The sequence below is a fragment of the Zosterops lateralis genome (genome assembly GCF_965231275.1).
Source record: "Zosterops lateralis genome assembly, chromosome: 9".
Classification (NCBI taxonomy): Eukaryota; Metazoa; Chordata; class Aves; order Passeriformes; family Zosteropidae; genus Zosterops; species Zosterops lateralis.
The window spans coordinates 10720465-10747753 of NC_139769.1; the positions used below are offsets into that span (position 1 = coordinate 10720465).

The following is a 27289-nucleotide window of genomic DNA, read 5'->3' on the forward strand; positions in this document are numbered from 1 at the left end:
CTCCCACAGGAGTCATCCTCCAATCAGTGAGGAAGAGCAGGGTTGGCCCCAGCCCCAGTGTGTGGACAGCTGAGGGTCCAAACAGGATACCCTGTGCTACCTCTCCATATGAAAGAGAGAATGGCAGAATATGAGCATTTACACTTCAGCCAGTTCCTGTGGACACCAGCTGTTAAACAGTGTTTGGAAACATCTATCCAGCTGGAACTGGGAAAACCAGAGAGGACTCAGGACAGACCCATCTCTGGCTGCTAACACAACTGCTCTCTTCATTCTGGCCTGGCTCTGCTGGGCCTGGACAAGCAAAGCTGTGTTCCTGTTGCAGAGCCAAGTGGCCTGGGCAGCCATCCACCACAGGCAACCACAGTTCCAAACCACACAGACTGCTCAGCCCTTTGGTGTAGCTGCTCCCCATCCCCAGTTTCCTTGCTCTCCTGAATCACACCACTGCTGTTTTCCATGGAACTGTCTGGAAGTTAATTGCTCCTCTGTACCTGCAGCCCATCAGCACCCACCACCCACACTAAATGACAGTCCTGCACCCAGGACACTGTCATTTATTTTTAATTGCTTGTGACTGTCAGGAATGAAGTTTGAGTTAGCCCCAGCTGCAAGGATAGGTAAGAAAATTAACCCAAAAGTTGCACAGATAATGCATTAAGACAAGGAGCAGCACTTGAGGAAATGAGAGTCCAAGCATATGAACTAATATCAGCTCATACACAGCCATCTGATCCCCATGTCTGAAAGTGTCTCTGGAGGTCCATGGGTACAACACACTGGCACCCATCCCTAAATTCAGCAACTGTGGGATTGAGTCACTATACTTTTTGATGTAGTTTGCTTTGGTCTATAGCATACTTCCTGGGCTGTAAAGACTGGTTTGCTCCTAACTCTGTATGGAGGACTTCAGCCTGGATATGAAAACCAGCCACCCATCTTGCCTACAGCCTGTTAGGAAGCAGCTCTTCCTTCAGCCAGCAGTGTGGGTAACAGTGAGAGCATCCCAGGTCCCGGGGTGTTGGGCAGCATGAGGGGCCCATGCTGCCAGGCAGTAACTCACTGGAGGTAAAAGAGCCCAGGCAGCAGGACTGTTTAATTTCTCTCCTGCATCATGTACTGAAGATGTTCATAGCCCACTAGAACCATTCATAACAGTGAGAATGTTTCCTAAATGCAGAATTCCAGGCCAAAGACACCTCAGGCTCTCCTACTTCACTCAGTTTTGTTTCAAAATTAACACGCATACTATACCATTTAAATCTTTTTCCAGTACCCTCCCACACACTTCCCTCCTTTGCTAGGTGCTGTCAGAACTGTTTTGATGCTGGCGTTGTCACATTACTCATGCTGCAGCAAGGAGGCTGTGGCAGTGCTTCTGCATGGATCTACCACAGCTTCATCAAAAGACAGCAATCAACTGAATGTTCCCCATTCCTCTGGAGATCTATTCTGGTGAGGTCAAAGGAAACTGTAGATACACACCCTCAGCTATGCTCATTACTGGAACCAAGCAACAACCACCTGAAGTGTTGCACTCTTCATTCATCTAAGGGAGAAATCTAAAGCTATTCAACAGCTCTTAACAGCAACACAGAAAAATGAAAACTGATTATGGGGGAAAAAGACCCCAAAAAACCACCAACTTACTTTTAGCAATACAACAACATTGTTGTTCATGTTCAACTGAAAATACTACACACTTTACACTAATCTAAATGCCCACACTGAAAGGTTTTGTACAGTATCTACAAGTTTGTCAGGGAAAAGGAGCTATTATCATTTTCCCCAAACTACAAAAGCTGGCTCCAGGAATACCTGGCACATTAAGTTTCAAAGATATGAGCTGAAATAACACTACAATAAGCAAATTCCTCAAGGTCACTTGGTGTATCAGTAACAAAAACCCCTGAGCTAAAGTAGAAGAATCTCCTTTCTCTGACTGCCAATTCAGCAGGTCTTAACCAGCATTGTGAAATTCAAGAGTCAACACCAAAGTAAAGAACAGAGCTCTCTGAGACTGCGCCCAGGTAAGATCTTCTGATGACTCCTCTTCTGGCACTCTCAGCTACAGAGGGAACCTAAGGCAACTCAGTTCTTGCTGTGGATGTCTTAGCTCTGTATTGCAATGAGGAGAGATGATTCTGTGGTTCCATCCCTGTTCCAGTTAAACAGCCAAGCTGGATTGAATCAAATAACAGAACTCCACTTAGGTCTCTAAAAGACACCTGAGAACTCACTAGATAAGCATTAAGGAGATGAATAGTAGGAAAGAATAATGAGAAAAAATAGAAGCATGATGAGAATTTCCAAATTCCATTGCTTTAGTTCTTAAATTAGTTTACAGATTGTCTTTTTTGAAATTAGATTTATTTCTTGAGGAAATTGAAAACAACATACAGGCTACCAGTCTTGATTTCATCTCATGTTTCATTAAAAAACAAGCACAATTGCAGACATGTCAGACAACAGGAGCCCAGTTAAAGAATGGAAGAACAGAGATGCACTGGACCTTAGGATAAGTGACTGTGCTCCTCAAACAGTGCAGAATCAAATCAACCCAGCTCAAAACACCGGAAAGAGAGAGAAGCAGCAAGGAGATTGGGTCCTACTACTGACAGTACTGCCTCTGGTCATCTGAGGAGTCAGCTGATAGAAAAGAGGTCTCCTAGAAGTCCAGCCATAGGCAAAAACATTACTGAAATCTGGTGCTTTACAAAGAATATAGTCATAGTCACGTTTTAAAATCTTATGAAAAGTTATCACTGACTTGTGAAGCTCATCCTGAATTAAGGGCAAGCCACTATTTGTTTATACAAAAATTGCTCCTTGTGGGTCCAACCTGAACCAGTCACAGATAGAAGCTTTGTGAAAAGTGAAGAGATCTACTGCCTGCAGCACCACATGCAATGGACCAAACAAAGGGCCACCAGAGCACACACACTGAGCATGATCTTGTTTTGAACATATACAAGAAACGCCTGACTAGCCAATAACCTGGCAGCCCCTCACCCTCACGGGAATGATGCTGTAAAAGAGATAAACACACTTCCAAAAAAACCAAAACCACTGGAGAAAATTATCAGACATGATAAAAGTCTTGGTAATGGAAAGCCTATGTACTTTGAGACAGCTGCTCTGTACAGAGCTTTTATTGCTATCTGTTATACTTGAAGCCATAAACCAAATTGCTTTTGCAAAGTCAGATAATAAAGACTCCTCAAACATAAAGGTCACCAATTTTAAGTTCAGAGAGAAGTCAAAACACAGTTTAATCTGTGCAGCAGGTTAACGGTGTCCTCACATTTGAATGATGCAGCACGAGAACTGACAGGAAAATTGAGAAGGCCCTTTGTCTCAGAGTGCAGGATGGCAGCGGTTTCCAACACAGCGCAGTCAACTGTGCAACTGTCAACAAGAGCAAATCTGGCACCTGCAGAAAACCTTCCAGAAACAGGTAACAAAGCTCCAGAACAAATACTATGCATAGGAGCCCTTGAAAGTCACTGAATACTGTCAGAGGTGAGTGGCAAAACCTGTTGCAGGTGAACAACAGAATATCCTGAGTTGGAAAAGACACACAAGAATCAATAAAATCCAACTCTTGGCCCTGCACAGAGCAGCTCCAAGAACCAACCCCAAGAAGAACACCACACTAAACAAATCCAGCTGTTTCCTACTACATCATCATTTTAGGATGAAGCTGTTGAGCCAGGTGTTTGCTGCACAGGTAGCATAGCATGTGACACCTAAAAGGTGCATTTAAGTTCTATAGCAGTTTGGGGACAAAGCCTGAATGCAGGCACCTTTTCTCTGGAGGGAGAGTGGCAGATTGAGACAAGGAGTATGTTTTTCAGTAAGCATGAGGTAGTGCTCATCCTATGAGAAGTTAATGCCAAATTAACTCTGACAGAACAGAGGCAAGTTTGTTAAGGCCCTGCCAGCTCTTCTTCACATTTACTCACAGCACATCACTTCAGAGGCTTACATACAAACTCAGATGTCAAAGAGCAATTTTGTTCCTATTCCCTGGATGAGATTAACTGCAGCTACCAGACTCAGGTATTAACAGATCCTGGTTTTATCAAGGTAACTATCCCATCCATCAGAAAACCATTTAATACCTTGAGACCAGGAGTTTTGGACATGGTAAAAGGGAAAAAAAAAGCCCAAACAAAACAAACCAAAACCCACAAAAGAAAGACATTATCTCCTTCCAGAATCTGCTTAAGCCTTCTAATACTGATGAACAAGGTTTTCCACCACAAAAATAGGACAGATTACCTCTATGCAAAACAGTGATTGTGCAAATCTTTGCTATGTATCCTCCTGACCCTATAAAAATGTAGGGCTAAAGATTTTCTGTATAAAAGTTGCAGTTTATTTCTTTTCTGATCAAGAGTTGTATCACTACTCAATACTACATTTTATTGCTAATCACAAATTGATGCACCGGGGTTTCAGAAGGGTTTGGTTTATAGCGTTCCTATGTAACAAAAGGAAAAATGTTACAAATCCAGACTTTGCAGACACATTGCCATGTCCCTATAGAAGCAGGGATGCATTAGGTCTGTTTCATTAGAAAATTCTCCTCTTGAACAGTTTCTGGAGAACACACAATCATAATTTTCTCCAGTAGGAAAATTCATCCCATCATTCCATGCAAAAAGAAGGTGGCCAGTCTGCTCCACAGCCTAAAACGCCTTTCCTACAGAACGGGAAAGGAACATGTACTTACACTGCTCCTACTGTGGTGTGTTAATGCTTAAATTATTAGGAGCAAGTTGGCACATCTTCCAGGTACACCTACTACCCAGCTCAACTCAGCTTCCTATGGCTGAGGTAGCAAATTCTCCCCACCACAACTGAGATGTGTCCTAACACTCTATAAAAATGCTACGGTAACCTTTGCCAGACAGCAACATGGCAGCACTCCTGCTTCAGAAGAGCATTGCACAGCCTTTCAGTAATAACACACAGCTCAGTGCATACTTCATCTGTCTCAGACCCAGTATTAGCTGCTGCAAGCAAAAGCCTGCGGACACACGATAGACAATGCTGCCCCAGGGCAGCACTGCTTCAGATACCGCTGCTCTGTCATCCCCAACATTGTGATGCTTGGATTTCAAGAAGGGAGAGTTAGGACTGTCCCTTTAGTCATATTGCCTTAGAGAAACTCAAAAGAAACTCTTTGGGAGCTGAACGTCTATTGGGAGCTGAACACCTATTCTTGTTAGAAGGCTGCACTTCACAAGGCTCCAGAGAGATTTCACTGGTTCTGAGGCACATACTATTAACAATTAAACTTATGATTAAGTAAGTCAAAAGCACTATCAGAACAAAAATATTAAATGGAAGGTTAAATAATTTTTCCTACAGGATTCAATTTCACATTTCACCTGTTCACACAAGCACCTCCTATCTGTTCAGACTTGAACAGCCTACAGCTCAACCTCAGAAAGGAGGTGCTGAGAAACAAGAGACTGAAGCTGCTTGCGACAAAAAAATGGATATAAATATAAAAGAGGTTCCATTTCCAGCACCAGTAATACTGCCTGCTCAAGCCCAGGTGTGGTCACCAGGGAGACTCCTAAATTCATTATTCAATTCAAGGAACATTATTCAATTAAAACAATAGACCATACTATCCTGTAGCTGCCAGGATTCCTGGCAACAACTCCCCAAAGAGTTTGCCACCTGTCAAAATTGTCTCTAAAGAAAAAGCAAGACTGCTCAACAAGATGAAAGCAACATCCCCAAGCTGGCTTATTTGGTAAGGACCCAACCAGCAGTCTGCAGGCATCAGCTTCAGCAAATGGGATCTCTTTCACTATCCAACAGCTGCCTTACAGCTACTGCAGAGCATCAGCTTTTTAGCTTCCTTAAAATATAAAAGAACAAAACCCCAGAAGAAACCCTGGATTCAAAGCATCCAAATATGGCCTGTTGTACTGGAACGTTTAAATCCTTGGGGGAGGTGGGCATCTTTTTCCTCTGCCACAGGCAGCGTTTACTCCATGATGGCCCGGTACAAGGCAGGTTCAATATAATCTTCACGGTAGCGTGAATTGATCACTCTTTGTCTCTTCCTCTCTTGACTGACCTCCTTCTCTTCAAAGATCTCTGTGAAGCGCATATCTGAAGCTATCGACTATGAGAAAAAGACAGAATTAGTTACTAGAGGATAGATAAAATCCCTGCCTCCACATCCTCCTATTGCATGTAAGAGAACCAAGCCAAGACATGTGGGAACATTCAGCTTTCTTCAAAAAACTGACCAAACACCCAAAAAAAAAAAATTAAGAAACTGGATTTACAAGTCTGAGGATACATTTAAGTGAACTGTAATTAGAGATCTAAAGAATCTCAAGTTTCAAATGTAACTGAGCACTTAATTTAAATTCATAATCACTTTCTCAGAGTAATAAACAGTCAGCTGTTTCTATTTCCAAAGAGTCTAGTACAATTTCTGTTTTATGGAGCAGGCATGTTTAAACACCCGGTCACCAAATTCAGCTATAATACATCCTTTCTTAAGCCTCTAACATCTTGTGTGCCTGCCAACAGATCTGCATCAGGGTGTGCATGTTTGTGCTGTAAAGCAAGATGTCCCAGTGTGCTGTTCCTAACTACAAATTTGGGAAGTAGTGGGAATTATAAAGCAACAAAACAGGGTATGGGATCTCCACCCCTACTGATAACTAAAACTTAATTGGAGACACCCCTGAGCAACCTTTTCTGAAAATTACCCCAGTTTGAAACAGGTGTCTGGAGATATGCAGAGGTCCTTTCCCACCTGAATTATTTTACAATCTCAAGAAACAGTCAGCTCTTTTGATGCAACCCTACTAAGAGCTTCTCAGAACAAGGGTGAGTGAGGGAACTTGGCCATCCTTTGCAATGGAAGTAGACAATGGAACTTATGAATACAAGTATGAAAAGGCATTAGCGTGCTCTCCCAATCCATAACTCTATGACACAAACTCACATCCCTGGAGAAGGAGGAATTCTCTCCAGAGCAAGACAAAACTTTGTTCTTGTACCCTAATCAACTACCAAGCTTTGCAATGATTAAGGAGAGCACCAGATAGTATTTTGCTGATGCCACATACTCAGGTTGCTGTTCAAGCACAAAAAACCCCAAACCTTCTTTTGTAGAATTTGCACCCTGTTTACCTACCAGCCTTGACTTCACTCTCTTAGGAAGCTCCTCTTCAAGAGTATATACATCATCCCTTTTCACCATCAGCTGTGAACCATCTTCAAATTCCACCTAGAAGAGAACCACAAGTTGTTCTGTCAGAAGTCTCACAAGTCAGGACCCTGCCACAGCTACCCAGAAGTTGCCTTCTCCCCACAGAGATCTCTTGTGAAATAATCTTCTACCACTTGAATTTTTTAAGATACATATGCAGCTATGCACACTGCAACAGACTTGAATCAAAACCTCAATAACAGCCCAGCAAGTTCTGGGATATTCTTTTAACACCTGACAAGACAGTCTGGCTGTTCACTTCCACAAAGCCTGAATATTCATCCCTCTGGAAGCATGAAAGGCATGGTGCACTATTACTAGAGAAAAGCAAAATAAACTTTTTTTAAGTAGTTTAAACTACAGAAACAGAGTCTGATGAAAAATTGCAGACCAGCAGTTTTCAGAAGTGGCCACTTTCAAGTAAGTAGCCAGATGTACATACAACTGGAAGCAATCACTTCCGGCAACTGTTGCCAACATCTATCATTGCTAACACAGTGAGAGTAACTTAGCCTGCAGTGTTTAAGCATGACTCCCCTACAGCAACCCTGTTAACATGATTGGCTTGTTCTGAGTGATGAATTTTCAGACATCAATTTTGTACCTGGTACATCTGGATAGCGTGTGATGCGACAAACTTGGCTCCATAAACTTGTCCGTCTGTCCATCTCACCTGCACAACTTCCCCTTCAGCAGGGGGACCTAACTGAAGACAGTCTCGACTCTAGAATAAAGAAGGAAGATGGGAGACAAGAAAGGTAAGCAGCTTCCTTATGTGAAGATTCAGCAAACCACCAAGAGGTCACACTGCACATCACCCAAACAATTCTCCATTTTAGGGATGGAGAACTAGGCTGAGAGACATCCATTTATGTCATCTGCATTTAAATCCCAAAAGTGGTAACTTCAAAGTATTTGATGTGGGGATGGCATGCAAGTATCAACAAGTTTTCCTTCAGACCTGCCATTGCTAAGCAGCCAGAGCTGAGCTGCACTCCCTGTTATAGCTGTCCCTATATGGCCTCAGTTAAGTCACTCTCATGTAACATCCCTTTCATCCTGCAGCACAGCTCAGCCACTACAGGACAATTACCAGATCCCCTCGTGTGTCTGCTCTACAGCAACAAGAACTGACTCATATCATGTGTCCTACACTACAACCCCACTCCACAACATACCACAATGTCCTCTGGGTACAGGTTATCACTGAAGGAGCCATCATCAAAGTTCACTTCGTAGAAAGTCTCCTTTGCAAGGCTGACCACTTCACATTGATAGAAGCGACCATTCTTGTGCTTGCTGATGACTATCTGTCCAGGGGACAGATCCTGGAGTGCAGCCTTAGCTCGCTGAGAAGAGAAAAATCACTTTTTATACAATGACTCAGAATCAAATGTGTTCAAGACCATGGCTTTAGTACTGCCAGACAACAAAGCAAAATATTTTAGTTCAGATGAGTTACTCTACTTAAACCATCATCAGTAACATTTTTAGAGAAGTTCTGCCTCCAGATTTTTAAATGCCTGAAGTCTGATCTGTTACGTGCTACTGTCCTTAATTTACTTAGTAAATTAGGTTTTCATTCTTCAGAGCAATGGAAGGCCTTTACAGAAAACATTCTCTAATAGATTATTATGGTTTTGGTTAAAATGGCTGCATGGGAACTTTAGAAACTAATTAATCACTTAAATGTGAAATTCTGTGACCACTCATGCAGACTGCTGGAGTACTGGCACTAACTCCTGCATATTAACTATCACAGCATAAATCTCACTAGTGTTCCTCATTACAACAGCCACAGGAGGGATGTGATGCTTTCAGTCCTTCTGGTCTGCAAACCAAAGTACAATAAAGGACCTGAGTAAGATCAAAGAAGCAGCAAAGCTGAGATCAGGATCCAAGACCAACACTGCTAGATTACATCACATACTGTGAGACAGCCAAGCCATCAATGAATTTTCAAAATAATCACACAATCTAAAAACTTTTCAGTGCCTCCAAGACACTGCAGTTCAAATCTTGGGAATAACACACCTACACACCTCTGCCTGAGATGGAGTCTTATGCCTGAAGCAGGTAATGAAGACAACAAACGGCCAGTCATCAGGCTGCATCATGACTCCTGCTGCTTGGGCACAGCTGACATGAAAGGATGTGGGACACCGACCATGTGAGCACTGTACACAGCAACCTGCAATTCTCTTTCTCCTTTTCTTGCAGAAGATGCATTTCTGTGGACAGGAAACTAGAGGTTATTGGTTGGTACTAGGTTTTACTACACACGAAGGCCTAGCTAACAGTTTATACAATAGCTGTGCCATTTAGCCTCTTTGAAAACACTGCTGCTTTCTGACTAAACAGAAGCAGGCAGCTACCAGTTTTAGTTTATGACAAGACAATAATTCATAAAAGTAAAGTAATGCAACACAGGAAAAATGTAAATTAAGTATCTACCAGCTCAACATGCATAAAGCATGCAACCCAAGGATGCCAGCAACAGATCTTAGATTAGATCAGCTTGCAATGCTCCAACTCAATAGGGCCTGTCAGCACTTGACTAAAAAGTTATATAAATACAAGACAAGATTAGACTAATGGGAAATGACCACAGAGGTAACAGTTAAAATTCTGTCACTACTAGGAGTGACTCAATTGGGCCTGCTGGGCAGTTGTAGGAAAAGAATGTTATCTCCAATGCATATGCAAAGCAGAGTAATTTGCCCCTCAACACTGAGCTGTTAAAACAGTTAAGTACAGTTGCTTTCCTGATTAAGACCTTCACCCATTATAGGAATGCCCCATGTATCCTGAAGCATCTCAGTGCTTAAAAGCAGTCAACTATGCAAGTAGAATTGGAGGAGAAAAACATGCACAAATTATGACCATTACACCACTATATAAATGCTATCTGCTACATACTGAAAACAGTGCCGCTTTTACTGGCTCTTCATGTGAATAAACACATAGTAGAACAAGGAAAGATTTTAAAAATGGCAATAGGGACAACTGCCATCTCTCATACACAGAGCTGAGCAGATTACACTGTTCAGTCTGGAGACTGAACTAAGATGACTTGGGTTTGATGGGATAAGCAAAACCCTCAGATTCTCAATGGACTAGAGACACCACCTTTGCAGCACAGGTGACCCTTACCAGTCTGAAACGTTGCAGGGGGATTTTGCCAACATCTATAGGACTCCGCTCTGCGATGTTCACAAATTTTGCCTCCAGTACAGCCACAGCACACATGACATGAACCCACCTGTCAGGACAGAAGAGAGAACAAAGAAATTAATATGCATTAGGCCAACAGAGGATGCTTTGGAGTTTAAATAAATACTGTTCTGTTCAAGTTTGCCATATAAATCACAATAAATAACCTCTGAGAATGATCAATGTAATCTTCCTACTGCTACTAACAGGTCACATGCAGGACAAACCCAAGATTCCTTCATACTTAAATTCTACTACTAACAGGCTTATCAGGAAAGCAATTTAGTGACTCCTGCATGATAAAAGGCTGCCTAGCCAAGTTCCAGTTATTTCATGGTGCCACAAGTCTGCCCCATTGCTATTTTGCATCAAGTAACTTTAGATGATCCATCACACCCAAAGAACACAGAACAGGCAGTTGTATGCACATTTTGCTGTAGAGGTACCTTGAATTTCAATGTTGTGCTACTTAAAATTATGGTTGCCCTTCATCATTACTGTAATCACAAATAAGATGGAAAATCGAAATCCTCTGTAGAGAAGGTACTGAGAGATGTTAGTTCATTTGGAACCTCATTTTTATGTGGTAGGTTATACCTCTGCATATTACAGCTCTGCACTATCAAACGCAAAGCCATTAACAGCTGCTATCAACAGAATAAGAACCAGGCATTACCTAAAGAGGTAAGAACTACTGCATGAGAACACAACAGAACACAGCAACTGTGAAGGGTGTTGGTCATTCTGTTACACCAAATGCAGTTTACAAGCCTACCCTCAGATACTTACGAACCTCTCCTTAAAATGAAAAAAATCTTTAACACTCACTTGTCATCATTGGCTCTCTGCAGCGCTCCTCCTCGTAATGAACACAAACAGCAGTCCTGGAGTAAAGAAAAAAGCATTAGCTAGTGCACCACACTTGCTGCAGAACTTCTACCTCAAAATGCACATCCAGAGGAAGAAAATTATTTTGCTGTCAGGAGAGAGCTAACTACCTTGTACAGATCAGCTCCTCAGCACTCAAAAGTTGCTGCCCTTAGGACTACAAATATAGACTCCAAGTCTGTTGAAAGCAAGTAGAACCTAACACTGAAGGGTCAACTTGTTTGTTATAGGTTCCTTTTACACCTGCAATACCCTATATCATTTGGGAACGTATAAATGGATCTGGAACAAACATGAAAAAATAACAATGGAAAGGCTGACCCATTCTACTGACCTAGAGTCTATATAGCTGCTTCAGGGAATCCCATTCTTCTTGCCTTTTTCACATGTGCATACCTGCCTAGTTATTAACACAAGTTATTTTCTGGCTTAGAAATTGTAGCCACCATAAATTCAGACAGACAATGGAGCTATTCCCACATTCATGCAGAACGTCTTCCCTGTGACTCAAATGAGCTCCGCAGTTCTGCATCAGTTAAAAGGACCATTATGGTTTAAAAGTATCAAAAGTATCAAAACACAAGAGACTGGCTCCTAAACATTCTCTAAATTGCGGTCCTTTCACAGGATAATTAAGAAACCCAACACCCACAACACTACGTGAATTAACTTTGTAGCCAAGTTGCCAGATGTACCAGACTCTGTCTGTGAAAAACTTTACCTCTTCTAAGGCATTTTCTGTACACCGGGAGCACATCCAGTCTTCAGTGGCCTTATCAGGGGATACACCGTAACAACCTAGAACAGATATACCTCATTCAAGGGTTTATTTAAACTCAAACCCATTTTCCTTGGGCAGGAAGTAAAGCAGGAATTAAAATCAACAAGCCTCAGGTAGATGCTGTGTATTTGAACCTACCCACCCATACAGCCAAGTGCCTACCCCACAGCCCAGCACCCAAGTATACACTCCTCTAGTAAGGGCTGAACTTGGCCTATTTGTACATCAGATCAACTGGCAGAGGCCTCCAAAGTACAGAGAACAGCAGAGCTTAGGGTAACATCTGGATGCACTCACTTGCATGAACACAGACATGGCAGTTCTTGCAGGTGATGAGTACACTGGTTCCATCTTCCTCCAGGTAGGGAGTTGAAGGATTAAGGTCTGTGCTGCAGCCAGTTGCAGTAAAGCACATTTCAGGAATCAGGGGTTTAGTTCGGATCTTCCCATCTGCAGCAGCTGGGGTTACTCCAGAGTTTTGACTGCTGCCTTCACATTCTGCCTATGGAGGATGGATAGGAAATTTAAATTTTACAAGTAAAATGGTCTCACATCATCTTTACTCACACATTATTTCATACATATATCCAGTTTAAAGAAAAAAAATTAATGTACTGAAAGATCATAGGTAGGTTAGGTGAAAATATAGTTATGTTTAAAACTGTTTATTACTATTTATAAAATCCTCAGCTGCTGTGGCTTCAGGATGAAATTAATTTCTACTCAGATACTAAACTGAAAGTCTGAACTGCATCCCTCTAACGAGCAACAAGATACACATCAAACTACATCTCTTCTGAGAAGAAGTGGAATCACCAAGCCCACCTCATGCTCTACAGGCAACACCTCCTCTGTATACTCCCCCTGTAATACAGAGGATCACAACACTGCTATGCATCAGTGTACACTTATCTTACCTCAATATGGAAGGACTATCAACACACGAATACACACCTACTACAATCCTCATTATTTTTCCCAGTGTAGTTCTGAACAAGTCAAATGGGCTTTAAAACTAATTTGTTCCTGGAAAATAAACAGACTAAAAATGCAATTTCCCATATAAAGCTCAGGAGACTTTCAGGCCAATCTTTTGTTATTTATTCTTCTAAACCGATGTCAAATCAAACAGCTAAGACATACAAAGTTTACTAACATGTATTTCCATTCAAGCTACCTCTGAACAGCTAAACAGAAATTAATCTTTCTTTTTTGAAAAAATGTTTAAACCATCTTTTGTACTTTGTAGGCTACCACAAAAGTAGCTTGCCTAATTTTTTAAAATTATTGTTAGCAGAAATGGCAGTAGCAGAATGAATCTGCACTGTCCCTCCTACAGAACTTCAAAAGCTAGGGAAAAAAAGTCCAGGTAATGCTTGCAGTTGGAAGGAAATGGACATATTTTCAACAAGTCTAGTTTAATCTAATTCTGTAAAATTCACTGATTTAAACTTACATTGCATAACAAGCAAAAGACAAAATGACTGAGGGAAATCTCTAACGAAATTGAAGAAAATAACTTTTTTTTTTTTTTTCCCCAAGCAGCAGATACTCTTCTTTTCAAAGGAAAAGTGCATATTCGCCTGGCATTTTGTGACAATTTTTTATTTGAACGGGTAACTGAAGTAAGTTTCCAAACTTGCTATAGACTTTCTGAAGCTGGAACAAAGACTCTAAACACAGCTCAAATTTTGGTAGAGTTTCTGCTCCACTGCCTGGTGTGGACAGACATTTGAAAACCTGTAGCTAAGAGTTTTCTGCTCAACAGGAACTTACCAAAAAGGTCTTAAGAGAACTTCAACCATCCTCAAATCGTTAACTTTATACTTTTCAGCACTAGTGAAATCCTCATGTACCACGCAGTTCCTAAGTAGATTTTCCATTCCTAAGAACTTACTCTCAGACAGAAATAGCAAGATTGAGCAGAAACTATGGTCTGTGGTTTTCATTAAAATTAGGAACTACATGAAACATAAATCTTCAAGAAAAATGTGAGATCCTTATTGCCAAAACTGCGGCGAGCATGTTTCTAGTGCCACCTCAACTATACAGTTATCACAAATAAATCAAATATGCTTAGTTTATGGAAAGGGTCAAACTATCTTGAAGTTGCAGGTCAAACATGCAGACAACTATTCAAATTACCTTAAAACTATTTATCTTAGGTATATAAAAAAATTAAATGAGGGACTTCTGCCTGCACATTTATTCAACATGACAAAGGACTTCTGCACCCCATCCCATGCTCTTGTCATGGATACATTCCAAGACAAGACAGCTTTCAATCTACACCATCTACAAACACAACCCTAAATTCTTTTAAGTAAAAGGTTTTCTTCCTTGCCAGCTTCTCAAAGACCATGTACTATGAGAGGACCTAAAGTGTTTTCTTAAAAACATTTTAGGAGTGAAGGAGTCAGCCTGGAAAGGAAAAATGAGATTTTATAGTTGGCTCCAGCAACATTTAAGGTCCATTTTGTGGTTTGAGCAAAAGCCACAAAACACAAAAGCTTCTGCTGAACAGCTGAGTGAGCCCCTGGGAACCCACAAGGGCCCATCACAGGTGTGAGGATGTTCAGCCACTTGTGCTCTCTTGGAACAACTCCTGGGGAAGACTCCAACATCGATATAGCTTTTGTTAACTGGCAATTTGCAAACTCACATATTTAAAACTATGTACCACAGCAGCACCTACTCTGTTACCTCTGTGATAGCATGAACAGTCTTGGCTTCATACCTGATATGCCTGGAAGAGCATACAAACAGCACAGTGTGGGGGCTGCTGGGCCATGGTGCGATTGTATTCTTTTTCAGCCTCAAAGTTTGGTGGCCGATTCTGCCACAGCTGGCTCAATGGCTTGGCCCATGCTTCTGTCTCCTCAGCCTCTTCTTCAGGAGTTAGCTGCTCTGATGCCTCTGTGATAAGAGAGCATTCACTCAGTGATTATGTGGCCTTTTATAGATGTTCTTCTTGTAAATGAAACTAAATAAGGCAAGAAGCTATGAATAGAGATAAAAGAAAGACTGCCAGAAAGCAAACTGACAGAAGGGTGATGGAAGCCAGTAACTCAGTCTCCTTTCTAAGAGGCTTCGACTAATCAAGCAACAGTGCAGACAACAAAATAGGCTGAGTGTGAGAACAGATCCAGCTCCAAATTACATCTACATCAAAACTAAAGCCATCAGCCAAAGAATTTGGCCTTAGGGTTTTTTTTTAAACAATCATGAATATTTACATCAATGACTGGAATATTCTAAGGCAAATGCAGTTAGGCAACAGCCTCTGGTACTGGTTTATTTTTCTTTCCAAAGAAAAGTACAGGAAAGAAAGATGACACCATTTGAGAGAAAAGTTTAGTGATACAATGATATACGCACCTTGTCTAGGAGGCAGAGCTGTTTATTGCCAGTTACTTCTAGAATATCCCACACTGCCCACAGAAGCTGAGAACCTCTCTCCAATTTCCCAAAGAGCGTAAGGCTTTCCTTACCATCATCACTGATGCAGTCTTTCACCAGGAGCGGGTGATGACGTGGGAGTTTGCTCAACGGCTGGCGACGACCCTTGGACTTCTTACTGTCCTTCATGGAGCTTGTGTACTCCTTTCCCACCTGGACCAGGAGAAACAATTCAGCTGTCAGTTAGCACATGCCCTTTTGACATCATTTTGGAAGGAATTTACTTTGAACTTAGAGAAACTTCTTCAAAATGCACACATGTCCACAGTTTTATTCCCTACAAAGTAACTTCAGCTCTAAACTCTTTTTCAAAGTGCTCAGAGCACTTTTGTTATGAAAATCTGGACAGAGCTGTATTAGCTCTGTTGAGTCGGTAAAATGGACACTTTTCACAGGTCCCAGTGTAGCTTTTCATGCAAGTCTGTTTCTTTAAAGAATGATGCAAAAGTCAGAAACAAAGAAAGACAAGTTCGATGGTTCAACTTAAAAGAGCCATGGTAGGAAGTCTCACGAATTCTGGAGAAGCCTCAGTTTGTGTATCACTTAAAATACTCCAAATTAAAAAAAAAAAAATCAACTAGAAAAAATACAGAGGTCACAGACATCTCGACCTAAAAGGGTTATTTTAAATGAAGGACACTTTCACCCACTCTGCTTATTATTTGCCTTGATGTCTTACCAGACAGACTAGAAGGAGATTGCAACAACAGCTATTTCCTCTTCCCTTAGCCTCATAAAAAACCACACTGTGACACACTGACAAAATTACTACTAATCTGACAAGTAGGGCAGTAAAGGTAATGATTTCAACAGTACAGGAAGTCTCCCTCTAGATAAGAACCTACTCCTTTTTAAACTCTATTATTCTTTTATAAGCAGAAGTAAGTCTTGGATTTAATGCATCTTACACATGTTTAAATATCTTTTCATAAAAGAAGCCAGAAGAGAGCTTAATCATTACCTCTTTCTCTTACACAGAGGTGGACACAAGACTTTTAAGAAATATTGAAATTAGCATTCCCAGTTTCCACATAATGGAAAATTTGTTTCCAAGTACACCACCCTGGGGAAAACAATGCACACCAATTCAAAATTTCACCTTTTCCCTGTACAGAGTATGCAATGGAGACATCAGTATCTGCAACAGAATGGCTTGAGTTTAAATAGCCATGACAACTCTCTCAAATTTCAGCTTAATTATCAAGATTGGTCTACCAGATGTTCCTTTGGTGTAATTCTTGACTTCTTAGGAAGTCATTACTGGCCTCCCATGTTCTAAACACAGATTTAAAAAGGAAAACAAAATATTGGAAAGACACTATCAGGTAAGATTCTAACTCTTCTCTAAGGTTGTTTAATAAAACATTCCTTGGCAGCTTTTAAACACTCAGATTTACATTCTCACAACTAATATTTTTGTTGCATCCGTTCTCCTCTTTCAAAAGGACACAGAGATGTATCCACATATGCAATTTTATATTAAAACGCCCTCATCACATGAATATGCTTGCAATAAAGGCTGGAACAAACCAGATTAATTTTAGGTACAAACAGGTGTCTCTTAGTACAAAAGGACCTCAATCATCCTGTAGCACTACCATGTGAAAAACGTTAAGTTATCCTTTCCATTACAGCACTTAAATAGTTTAGAGAAGTTCTCAAGACAGGTGATCTCCTTGCTTACTTGAAGGGCTAAGTATACAAGGCCTTCATCTGAATTCTTGTGTGTTTAGCAAAACCCAGAGGTGCAACCTGCTATGCAAACACCAGTGGGATGAAATTGTGATCTGCAAAGATATGAAGTTTTGTCACAGCAAATTCCTACCATGGAATTACAGCCCTCCAGCTTTCAGTTCTTTTGCCATTCATACCTCTGTCAGATCTTGCTCATTGACACTGGAGGTGGCACTGGCTTTCTTCCCTGATGTTTGTTCACTGTCAGATCCACTGGCATCCCCCTTAGCATAGCTGTGGACTGTGAACACCCCAGCTGGCCCAGGAAGAGTTCGTTTTGCCAACAGATCAGATGATTCGGAGTCTGAAGAATAGGCAGGTGAGCTGGACCGAACACTGGATGCAGCACTCTGCTTTGAAGCTGGCAACACTGAAGTGGAATTTGAAGCATGTGAAATGGAGAGATCCAGTACAGCTGCTTCTTGTTCTCCTTCCTCCTCAAGCTTCACTGTTTTCAATTCTTCAAATTTGGCTGAGTCCACACCATCTGGAAGAAGGGATATACTGACTTTTTCTGAAGTCTGGGCAGAAAGAACATTTGTGCAACTATTTGCACAAAACCAAATAGAAAAGAGAACTACTACACACAAAAAAGCAACAGTACATCATATAAAGAGTAGATGATTAATTCAAACACCTATAAAGTCATAGATGGCTTAGTAAGAGAGAGAATAAAAGCATCTGCTCATTGCTTCTCCCATTAAAACAACTAGGGTATATCAACCAAAACCAGCGGACAAAATAAACAGAGATGATCCTTTATACAGAGGTGTATGTAGTTAAAACAGCCCAACTCCTGGCCATATGTTGCTGTGGGTAAGAGGTTACAAACATTCATGGAGACTTAATAGAAAAAAAAATAAACCCCACAAACCAATAGAAGATTATTAAATACAAGCTGGCAAAGGGCTGGAAAACAAAACACAAGAGGAGTCATCCTATATGTTTTCCCTGCTCTTATGTTGTTTCACAGTTCCCTTGCTCTTCCCCTAATAAAAAGGGTAACTCATCCATTACAAGCCACACGAATTTTGTCCAGCCTACTTATTACAAAATTACAAGTAACACACCTATAAAGCACACTGGACCCACAGTACCAGGCAGTGTGCATGTGTTTTACTAAGCAATTGCTATGAACAGGTCACATTGCTCAAGAGAGATACAAAGGAGCTTGACTATTGAGGCATCCCATATATTTCTGGAGGCAGGCAGGCAAAATAAAGACTAAAAATCAAAAACTAGAAAATGGTAGTATTTCAAGTCTTACAACAATAAATTTCTGAGGTGCTAGCAATGGCTCTGACAAACCAGTGTCTGCTTTTTTGGACACGAAAGCATCCTACTAACTAGCATCATGCTGAAGAGTGCCCCAGACAAGCCTAGCACACAGTTACCTGGAGGTTTGAGCCTTTGTTCGCCTTGCTGCACAAATTCACTTGTAGGCCTCTCACGAGGCTCTGCCATGTCCGCTTCATACTGTGTGGAGCTCAGCTCCTCCTTAGGGAAGGCCTCACTCTCACTCACCTCCTGAGGCACTTCCAGGCAGACCCTGTGTCTTTTTGTTCCTATGCGGTGCTTGGGGACGCTGCAGAAGACAAATCCCTATGTCAGGTTAGCAAACATGTAAATGTCTTACATTTCTGTGTGAACGCATAAAATACGGTCTGGTTTGGATCAGTGTTTTATGAGACAGCCTCTGGAAAGCCAAATAGTTTCCAAATTATTCTGAAGTGTTTTCTTTGCCTTTACAGAGGAAAAGTCAGTAATCCCTAGAGATGACTTCTCAGCATGTTAATCGTGCATTAAGGCAGCTATGCTCTAGCCAGGTATTCTTTACCTTAAACAAAAAATCCCCTCCAAACAAAATCCCAAACAAATCACCCCAACAACAACAACAAAAAGAAGCCCACCACCAAAGACAGCTTTAGGAACAGTAGCTGGCACTGACTAAAAAAGATTTAACTGCAAAATGTAAGATGATTAGCCTGTTGACCTTCAGCAACCATGAACTCCACACCAATGCCACAGCTTGCAGTAGTGATTGTACCAGAATTTGTTAGCAAGTACTGTCCCATGATCTCAGTACAACCCCATTTTCTCCTAGCCTGTCAGTGCAGGGTTCACACTGCCAATCCTTGTTTTGGAGGTCTGTCCCAAGATGAAGAACTACCTTCCAAGCTTCCTGCTTACCACACACTATCTATTAATGTGGACTTAAATAGTAAAAAAATATTAAGAGTAAACTCTGTTCCCAGGAAAAAAGATTATTGCTAACTCTCACTGTTCTATCAGAATGGCAAACATTTCATTGCAACTGGGTTCAAATTCTAAGAATCCAATAGAAAAGCAGAGGACTATATAAAGCAGTACCTTTTTGTCTCATCCCCATCCACGTCCTCTTTACACGTCTCTTCTGTTTCCATCTCCTCAGCACAGTGTTTCCCATTTTTGACTTTTTGCATGAGATCCCCTTTAAGGAACTCTGCTGCTTCTGGGGTTGGAAGAGCATGGTCAATGACAGTCACGTCCTTCCCAGCTTTCCAAAGCTTGTAACGATCTGGCTGGTACTTCCTCACAAACACATCCATGGAGATCTTCACCATGTCCTTCCGACATGAGCACTGAAGTCACAGAAAATATTAAAGTAAGGCCAAACACTCAACAATTCTACTCTAGCATTTTGCTTTCCAGAGTTTAAGGAACAAAATCCCACACTCACATGTAATTGAGCCTCAGAACTTTAAGGACTCTTCCCCAGGAAATCAAAAGGGTATATATCAGGTTGTGAAAAATGGCAGAAAAACCAGCAAAAGCATGAAACAGAAAACCATGTTGTCACAACAACTAGGAAAGAAAGCTCATCAGTCTTTTTACAGAGTTGCTGGTAGAAGCTGAGTGTTTCAAAATGAGCTCGTATAGAAACAGGCTGCAAAACCAGAGACTATAATAAAGAAACCAGAGCCACACAAACTCTGGGCCTATTCAGAGCAGTAGAGGTTCCCCTCATCCAGGCATGGTTACAGCTAGTACTTCAAAGCATTCACTTCCATGTAGCTTCTGAAAACATAACCCTTGTTTGTAAGGCACTCTACAGGGATATAACACTATTCAGTTTAAAGGTTCAGCCAAGGTACTTATTTTGGTAAAGTTATATAAGTTACCAAAGTCTTATTCCAGGTCAACAGTCAATAAGTAATGGTTATAACAAATACTGTAGGAAAATACTGACGAGCTCTGCCCACCAAGCAAACTCTTTCACCTCTGGAAAGACAACCAGTTCCATGCTTTTCTTTGAAGCCTGGCTTAAACTGCACAAACTTACAACAAAGTTAAAGTTACAAAACATGTTGCACGTTATCCATGATTGACACAAGGTATGCAGCAGGACTTTGCCTGCATGTTGCTACTTTAAGAGAAAGCAAGTATCACATCTTAAAAAGGTTTGAAACCACTCATAAAGCTGTCAGTGGGGGCTTAATGATGACAACAGACCACTCACCAGCACTGACTGCTTCCCGTACTCAATCCACCGAAGAGTAGCAAAGTTGGTAGATTCAGCACAGTTAAAGCCATGGTTAAAGCCAGCATGATAGCTGTAAGGAAAGGTTATCATGAACTCTCCAGCCTCCTGTGTCACCTGGAAGACAATTGAAACATCACTGTGTTATTCAGAGTTTAAGAAGGTACTTGGTGAAGATGATTAAAAGGAGGTCCTGCATCTCTGTCAGCAGCACACCCAAAAATCCAACTCACAGATGGCGGCTGGAGCTCCCTACTGAAATGGACAGACTTGGTACTGACCTTCACTACTTTGCTACTTACGTTAAATATCTGTTTACTGAAAAGTCATGCTCAACAGATTTTTTACTAGAACACAATACAACTGGTCAATTTAGAACAGGAATGGTTATACATACAAAATACTCTGTCACAAGCTATACGAAGTTCACAAAGATACTCATCTGTATCAGCTACATGTTCGGCTGAACAGTTATCTAAGGTTCAGTAAATTTCTATCCATACAGAACTTGAAAATTCATTGCTGTGTTCTTTTGCTGTTCACATTAGAGTACAACTCTTAGTCAGTGTTTCACTGCTTGTTCTTCATCCTTTCCCCACTGTAAAGGCTTATGATAACAAAACCCTTCAGCTGCCCAGGCAGATGATACGGTATTTCTGAGTAAGAACTCAAAGACTAGATCTTTAATACCTCTGTGTGGGAGTGGGAATGGCAGGTTATTACCTGAGAAAGTAAGGAAGTCTAAAAAGTTACTAATGTAATTAAAAAATTGACAGAGGACAACCCTTATTTTCTATAGAGGAAGCAGACTGCAACAAACAAAATTAGCACGGGCAAATTTGAAACAAAAAAAGAAAAATCTCACTTCACTGAATACACATCTAAACAGTGAAGTGAATCTAACACAGGAAATAATGTTTAGTTTTAAGTTAAAAAATAAATTTTAAAAATCACAAAAAACAGAGCTTTTGTTTTTAGGAGCCCTTGACACATTCTTCAGTCTCAAACTCTTTCAGGTTCCAGTCGTCAGATAAATAAATGGAAGTACAGTAAGAAGGATTGCCTTATACCCTGCCTGTTTCTGTTTTCCTCTCTAAGCATCTCCTACTGGCTGCTGTCAGAAACAAGACAAGGCTGCAGGAACCTCTTGATCAAGCTGGTATAACCATGATTATTTTTCTACACCTTATCAAATGGAATTCCGTATTTCTTCAGAATTGATGGAGAGATGAGAGTCATTTTGTGACGGAGAAATGCTTCACAGCTTTGGGCACTTCCTGGAAAAAAACCTGTTTAAAATAGAGACAAGGAGAGACGTCACCATTGTGCTCAAACTACATTTGTTTTTCAGTAGTTTCATGAAAAATTACTGCCTAGACACTTTTTCCCTACAAGTATGGACCACCTTATTTGAAGTGCGCTAGTTTGCAGACTGAAGAAAAATGACAACTCCCTAAGATTTGTCTTTTAACTGCCAGCTGCCAGTTTGAAAGAATAGTATCAAATAGAATGTATCAAATAGAAATCAGATAGAAAGTATCAAATAGAATGATACTCCCTTGGCCATAACCTTCCAGTTTTAGTAATCAATAGCTAAGGATTTTCTCATTAAAGGTTAGACAGACCACAAGCTCATTATTTGTCATGTGACAATTTCTCTTGTCTGTACCCTATAAGCAAACATTCAGAAGTAATGTAATCTATATTCTAAAAGGCAAATTATCAGCTCAGTCATGCCCAACCTGTGCTCTCTGAGAGAGCTGAAACCTATTGAAGCTTTCCATCCCATCTTTAGAAAAAGGCAGGACAGGAACTGCCTCATTACCTTTTGCAAGTCTCTCCAGCCGCTTCCCATGCTCTGGAGGGATGGAGTACCTGCAGTTGTAAGAACAAGTCTGTTAAGCTCAAGTGACAACAACAAAACCTTGAAGTTTGACTGGAAATCATAATCAGTCATCAAGATGAGAATTATTTTTAAAAAAAATTCTCTGTGTCTACACTTGTCTTTTTTTAAAGTTTGACACAAAGCTAAAAATCTTCATTGAGGACTTTTACCTTTCTATCCCAAGAAAAATCAACACCCAAAAGCCGACCATTGCTTTCAGCAACTTTCGCTCAAGCAGTCAAGAAGTAAAAAGTCTGATGTACGTAAGATCTGTGCAGCAAAACATGAATTGCAACGAGACAAGGAAGAGCACTTCCTGAACTGTCTCAGTTCACAGCTGTGTAATCTCAGTATACTCAGTGCAAGGAGGAACACAAGGCAAGAGAGAAAATGCAACCACCTCTTTCAGCTGCTCAGACAAAGATGGGACTAAGTCAGATGCCACATCCTCAACACGTGCACAACTCATGAATTGCCCTTTATGGCTACGTCTCTTCCTGTACACACCTTTTTATGGGTGCCACAAAACTCCTGGCTGGTATGACTACAATAAATCAATCAACCCACTTAATTTGCTTTCACTCTGGAATACAGTGAAATATATTCTGAATTGATTCCATGCTAAATTAACCAAAGACACCAGCAAAGCTCACTTCTTCCAAGTACTACTGGTGAAGAAGCAACGGCCAAATAGTTCAAGAGACTCAACTATTCTGTTTCATGTTTCCCTGCTACTGCCACTGCATGGGGTTGTTCATGGGTCACATTGTGCTAGCTGTTATTTTTTTTGTCAAAGTTGTAATAAAAGGCAGCCAAAAATACTAGTTTCCAACAAAAGTTCCGTGGAAACAATAGTTGAAATTGCTTGAGAAATTCATTTGTGAACAGAAGAGCATGACTCACTCTTAAAGTGCAATCCATGCTACAGAGAAATTCAGGAGTCTCCCCAAACATAACCAACCAGACAATGGACAAACCACTCAGTGGCATCCACTAGCCTGATGTTTAGATATATGATAAACTTCAAAGTCTGTTAAAAACTGCCTGTTCCTCCAGTGCTTGTGTGACCATACCTCTGTATGGTCATTTCTGAGCCTCAGGAAATGGTAAGCAAGTTACCCAGATTTTGGCCCTACCACAGCAGAGAGCATCCGTGCTATACTGTAATTCACAAGAACTCTCTACGTCAGGACAGCAACCAGACCCTTCTAGAATGTAACCAAACTACTGAGGACATGACTGCTCTGCAGGCCCTTACAGATTTCTAGTGTTTTTGTCATCAGACAGAACTGCAGCGCAAGACTGGAGAACTGGTAATTATTTTAGTAAACTCTTAGCTTCATGACTTTGAAGCTTCATGACTTCAATATTTTATGGTACTGCTTTTCTACATCTAGAAGATTCCTTAGAAAATCTTACCATGACTTGGGTTCCCCAAAATGCAAATAATTAATACTGTAGAGATCCATGTCCTCGGTGTGCCAAGCAAAGGAAGTTTTCCACATGCCAAAATATAGGTAAGGAGTATTCACTCCTTCGATGGTTATGCCACTTTCATTCTCCACAATATCCAGGATTGTGTTCAATCTGCCAATATTCCATGCATCTACATGCTGAAAAACAAAAGCCTCGTGTCAAACAAGGATTACAAAGTACAAAACCACACAGCTGAGATGACAGTTTGCAAAAGCTTAACAGACACTTGTGAAGCAGCACATCATGGAATTACACTGCTCAAGCTGTGAGCTAGTTCACCTAAACCCAAAGTTCTGCATGGTAGCTTGCATAGTGATTACTTACTGGCTTTTAAGGAAGGAAAAAAATTACCAGTCAACATAATGATTACAAAGGAGACATAATCACGAAGCTACAGACTTAACAGAGTAGAGAACAATAGCTGATGTTGATTGAATTTGAGCCGATGTCTGAAACCTCTTGAACAAAACCACTTTTCATTCCAAACATCTTTTAAAAGAATAAATCATGGTAATTTAGGAGACAAGCAAGCAGAATGCAAATTGTCTTTTGACAGTTATCATCCTGCCACCTAAGAGCTACAGAGCTGTCCCACAAAAATACACCAGTGGATACCAAAGCATGTATCCACTGATCAGCATGTATTCACAAAGCAATGCTTGGGCAATATTGGTTTTTGCTTTCTTAAACTGAGCTGCACTACACTGAAGTGCTAGCAAAGGTCCCTTAGAATGCTACCTCTGTCAGCTGCCTACTCCAGAAGCTGAAACTATGCTAAGACTATCATTAACTCTTTCCAAAAGGTAAGAGTCAAATGCCACATTAGTATTTATGGAATGCATTATACCAGGAGAACTGTTACCTGAAGACCAGAACAGTTTCCTTACCTTGTCGTAGAGTGTGCCATTAACATCAGCCCCGTAGATGGGGGCATTGAACGTAAGATTCTTCCAGTATTTTCGTTCAAGATCTTCAAAGTCTGTGTACCGGGGCGTGCAGTACCTGAAAAAACCAAGAAAGATACTAAAGACTTTGCAGTCTGAGATTTGACAAGTCTATACCAATGTTTTCCTCAACTGAAAGAATGGAAAGCTACAATAAAAATACCTAACGTGTGTTACCAGCCAGATGAGAAGTGAAAGCAGTCATGGCTCTGTTTCTGCGACACTTGGGAATGGAAGTACCAGGAAGAAAATTACTTTCCCCGTTTCTCAGTTTACTTTCATTTTTGCTTTGTGCACGTTTCTGGGGTCAGAACAATTTCACCTTCTAGCCGTAGCTACTTAGAAGCAACAAGGTAGTCAAAACCAGAAATGATACAAAGAATAACTTTAAAAAACCCCAAACAAACCCGAAGTTTCCTGCCACTGTGAAACTAGCAAACCTTCACAGATTCACCATGGTGAAACATGCTCTGTTTACCAGCAAAATACCTACTCTTGATGCCCATTCCCTGCTAACTATATACTGGACTATATGTAGTACTGGAGAATCAAATTTAGTCTTAACAAAATTTAATGTGTGTCTATATACATAGATTCCAGACAGTTACATATATAACTTAAAACAGTAACTTCCATCAAATTATTCTATTAAACAGAACTCTGAAATACCTGGTCTGTACTACTTTTCAAAGCTGAAACAAGCTTTGATGGACCAACTGTAGCTGGCAATTCTAGTGCTATTTCTAGTTACTGCAAAGGCTATTTTGCTTCAACTCCTTTTCAACTGATCTTTTCCTCATCTCCTTTTTTATGTCACGAACATTCCTTTCTCCACTACTTGGTAAGTATTTCAATAGTCTAACTACTGGGGACAGACAGACAAGAGCCCACAGCACAAACAAAAAGTTCCACTGCAATTAGACATCATCTTGCTGCACAGGTGACAAAGGCCCCCAAGCATACAGCCTGCTGTACAAGCAACCTCATTTGCCCAGGGCATGACGTTCACACTGCCGATCCCAGAACATACCGAGGACCTGGACCCTGTGGGAAGCTGTGGATGCCCCATCCCTAGAAGTGTTTAAAGCCTGTTTGGATGGGGGGGTCTCAGCAACCTGCTCTTGAGGAAAGAGCCCCTGCCCCTGACAGGGTGGAGAATCAGATGATCTTTAATGTCCCTTCCAACCCAAACCATTCCATAACCATGTGTCCGGGACCAGCCATACTTGTCACTGTTGGCGATCCTGCGGAACTCGCGGACCGTCATGGCCTTCTTCTGGATGTTGTACTGCGTGAAGAGCCCGGACTGCCCGGTCACCACCTGCTGGATGGGCGCGGGGATGACGAGCTCATCGATGTCATCGTAGCACTGCCGAGGCTTCCACTCCTTGGGCGGTACGATCTGCGGGGACACGCGGGCCGGGAGCGGCGGCCGCGGCCGGGGACAGCGTCAAACTCGGGGAACTCGGGTCGAGCCCCGGCCGGGGCGCGCCCGCCCCACCGGCGCCGCGGCGTAAACAAAGGGCGGAGGCGGCCGGTGCGCGGCCCGGCCTCCACCCGAGGGGAGAGGGAGTGTCGCACCTTGGCCAGCCCGGCGCGGTGGGCGCCCTGCGACTCCACGTAGGCGATGTAGCGGCTGAAGTCGCGGAACTCCTCCATGGTGGGGTGGAAGGTCATGATGCGCTGCCCGGGGTTGAGGCTCTCCAGCTCCGAGGCCATGATGCCGGGCCGGCCCTGCGCGGAGGAGGCGGGGGTGTCCTTGCGGGGGGCGGGACACCGCGCCCGCCCCGCCCCTCCCGCCCGCCGGCCAATCGCCGCGGGGTCCGCACCGGCCCTGCACCCTCATTGGTGGAGGACGCGTGCCCGTCAGGACCCTGCGGCTCGCTCTCCCTCTCACGGCGGAGAACGCCACCGACTCACCCCCCCCACCCTCTCGCCCGGCCCGGCCCGGCCCGGCCCGGCCGGCGCGACGGAACCCGAGTCCCCGCCCGCCGTGCTCACGTCGGCAGCACGTCCCGCTCCTCCGCCGCCCCCGCCCGACCCTCGTACCAACGCCCGACCGACGTATCCCTCCGCACCACGCGACCAAAGAGTCCTGCGGACCGCCGACGCCACCGCGGCCGTTCCTCTCCGC

The 27289-nt window shown here is 42.0% G+C and overlaps 1 protein-coding gene across 1 annotated transcript; it reads right to left on the minus strand.

Moving 5' to 3' along the window:
- Nucleotides 1-1673: 1673 nt before the first annotated feature.
- KDM4A (lysine demethylase 4A) lies at nucleotides 1674-27289 on the minus strand. The gene is made up of 22 exons (XM_083867920.1): nucleotides 27205-27289; nucleotides 26737-26889; nucleotides 26382-26557; nucleotides 25099-25213; nucleotides 24155-24348; nucleotides 22676-22725; nucleotides 22036-22139; nucleotides 20830-20967; nucleotides 19701-19951; nucleotides 18725-18915; nucleotides 17468-17817; nucleotides 15629-15749; nucleotides 14875-15053; nucleotides 12435-12639; nucleotides 12078-12154; nucleotides 11297-11352; nucleotides 10409-10517; nucleotides 9298-9486; nucleotides 8434-8604; nucleotides 7860-7979; nucleotides 7181-7273; nucleotides 1674-6151 (listed from the first exon to the last, which is right to left on the minus strand). Exons 2-22 carry the CDS (start codon nucleotides 26872-26874, stop codon nucleotides 6011-6013), a joined length of 3168 nt encoding a protein of 1055 aa, XP_083724046.1. The 5' UTR covers nucleotides 26875-26889; nucleotides 27205-27289; the 3' UTR covers nucleotides 1674-6010.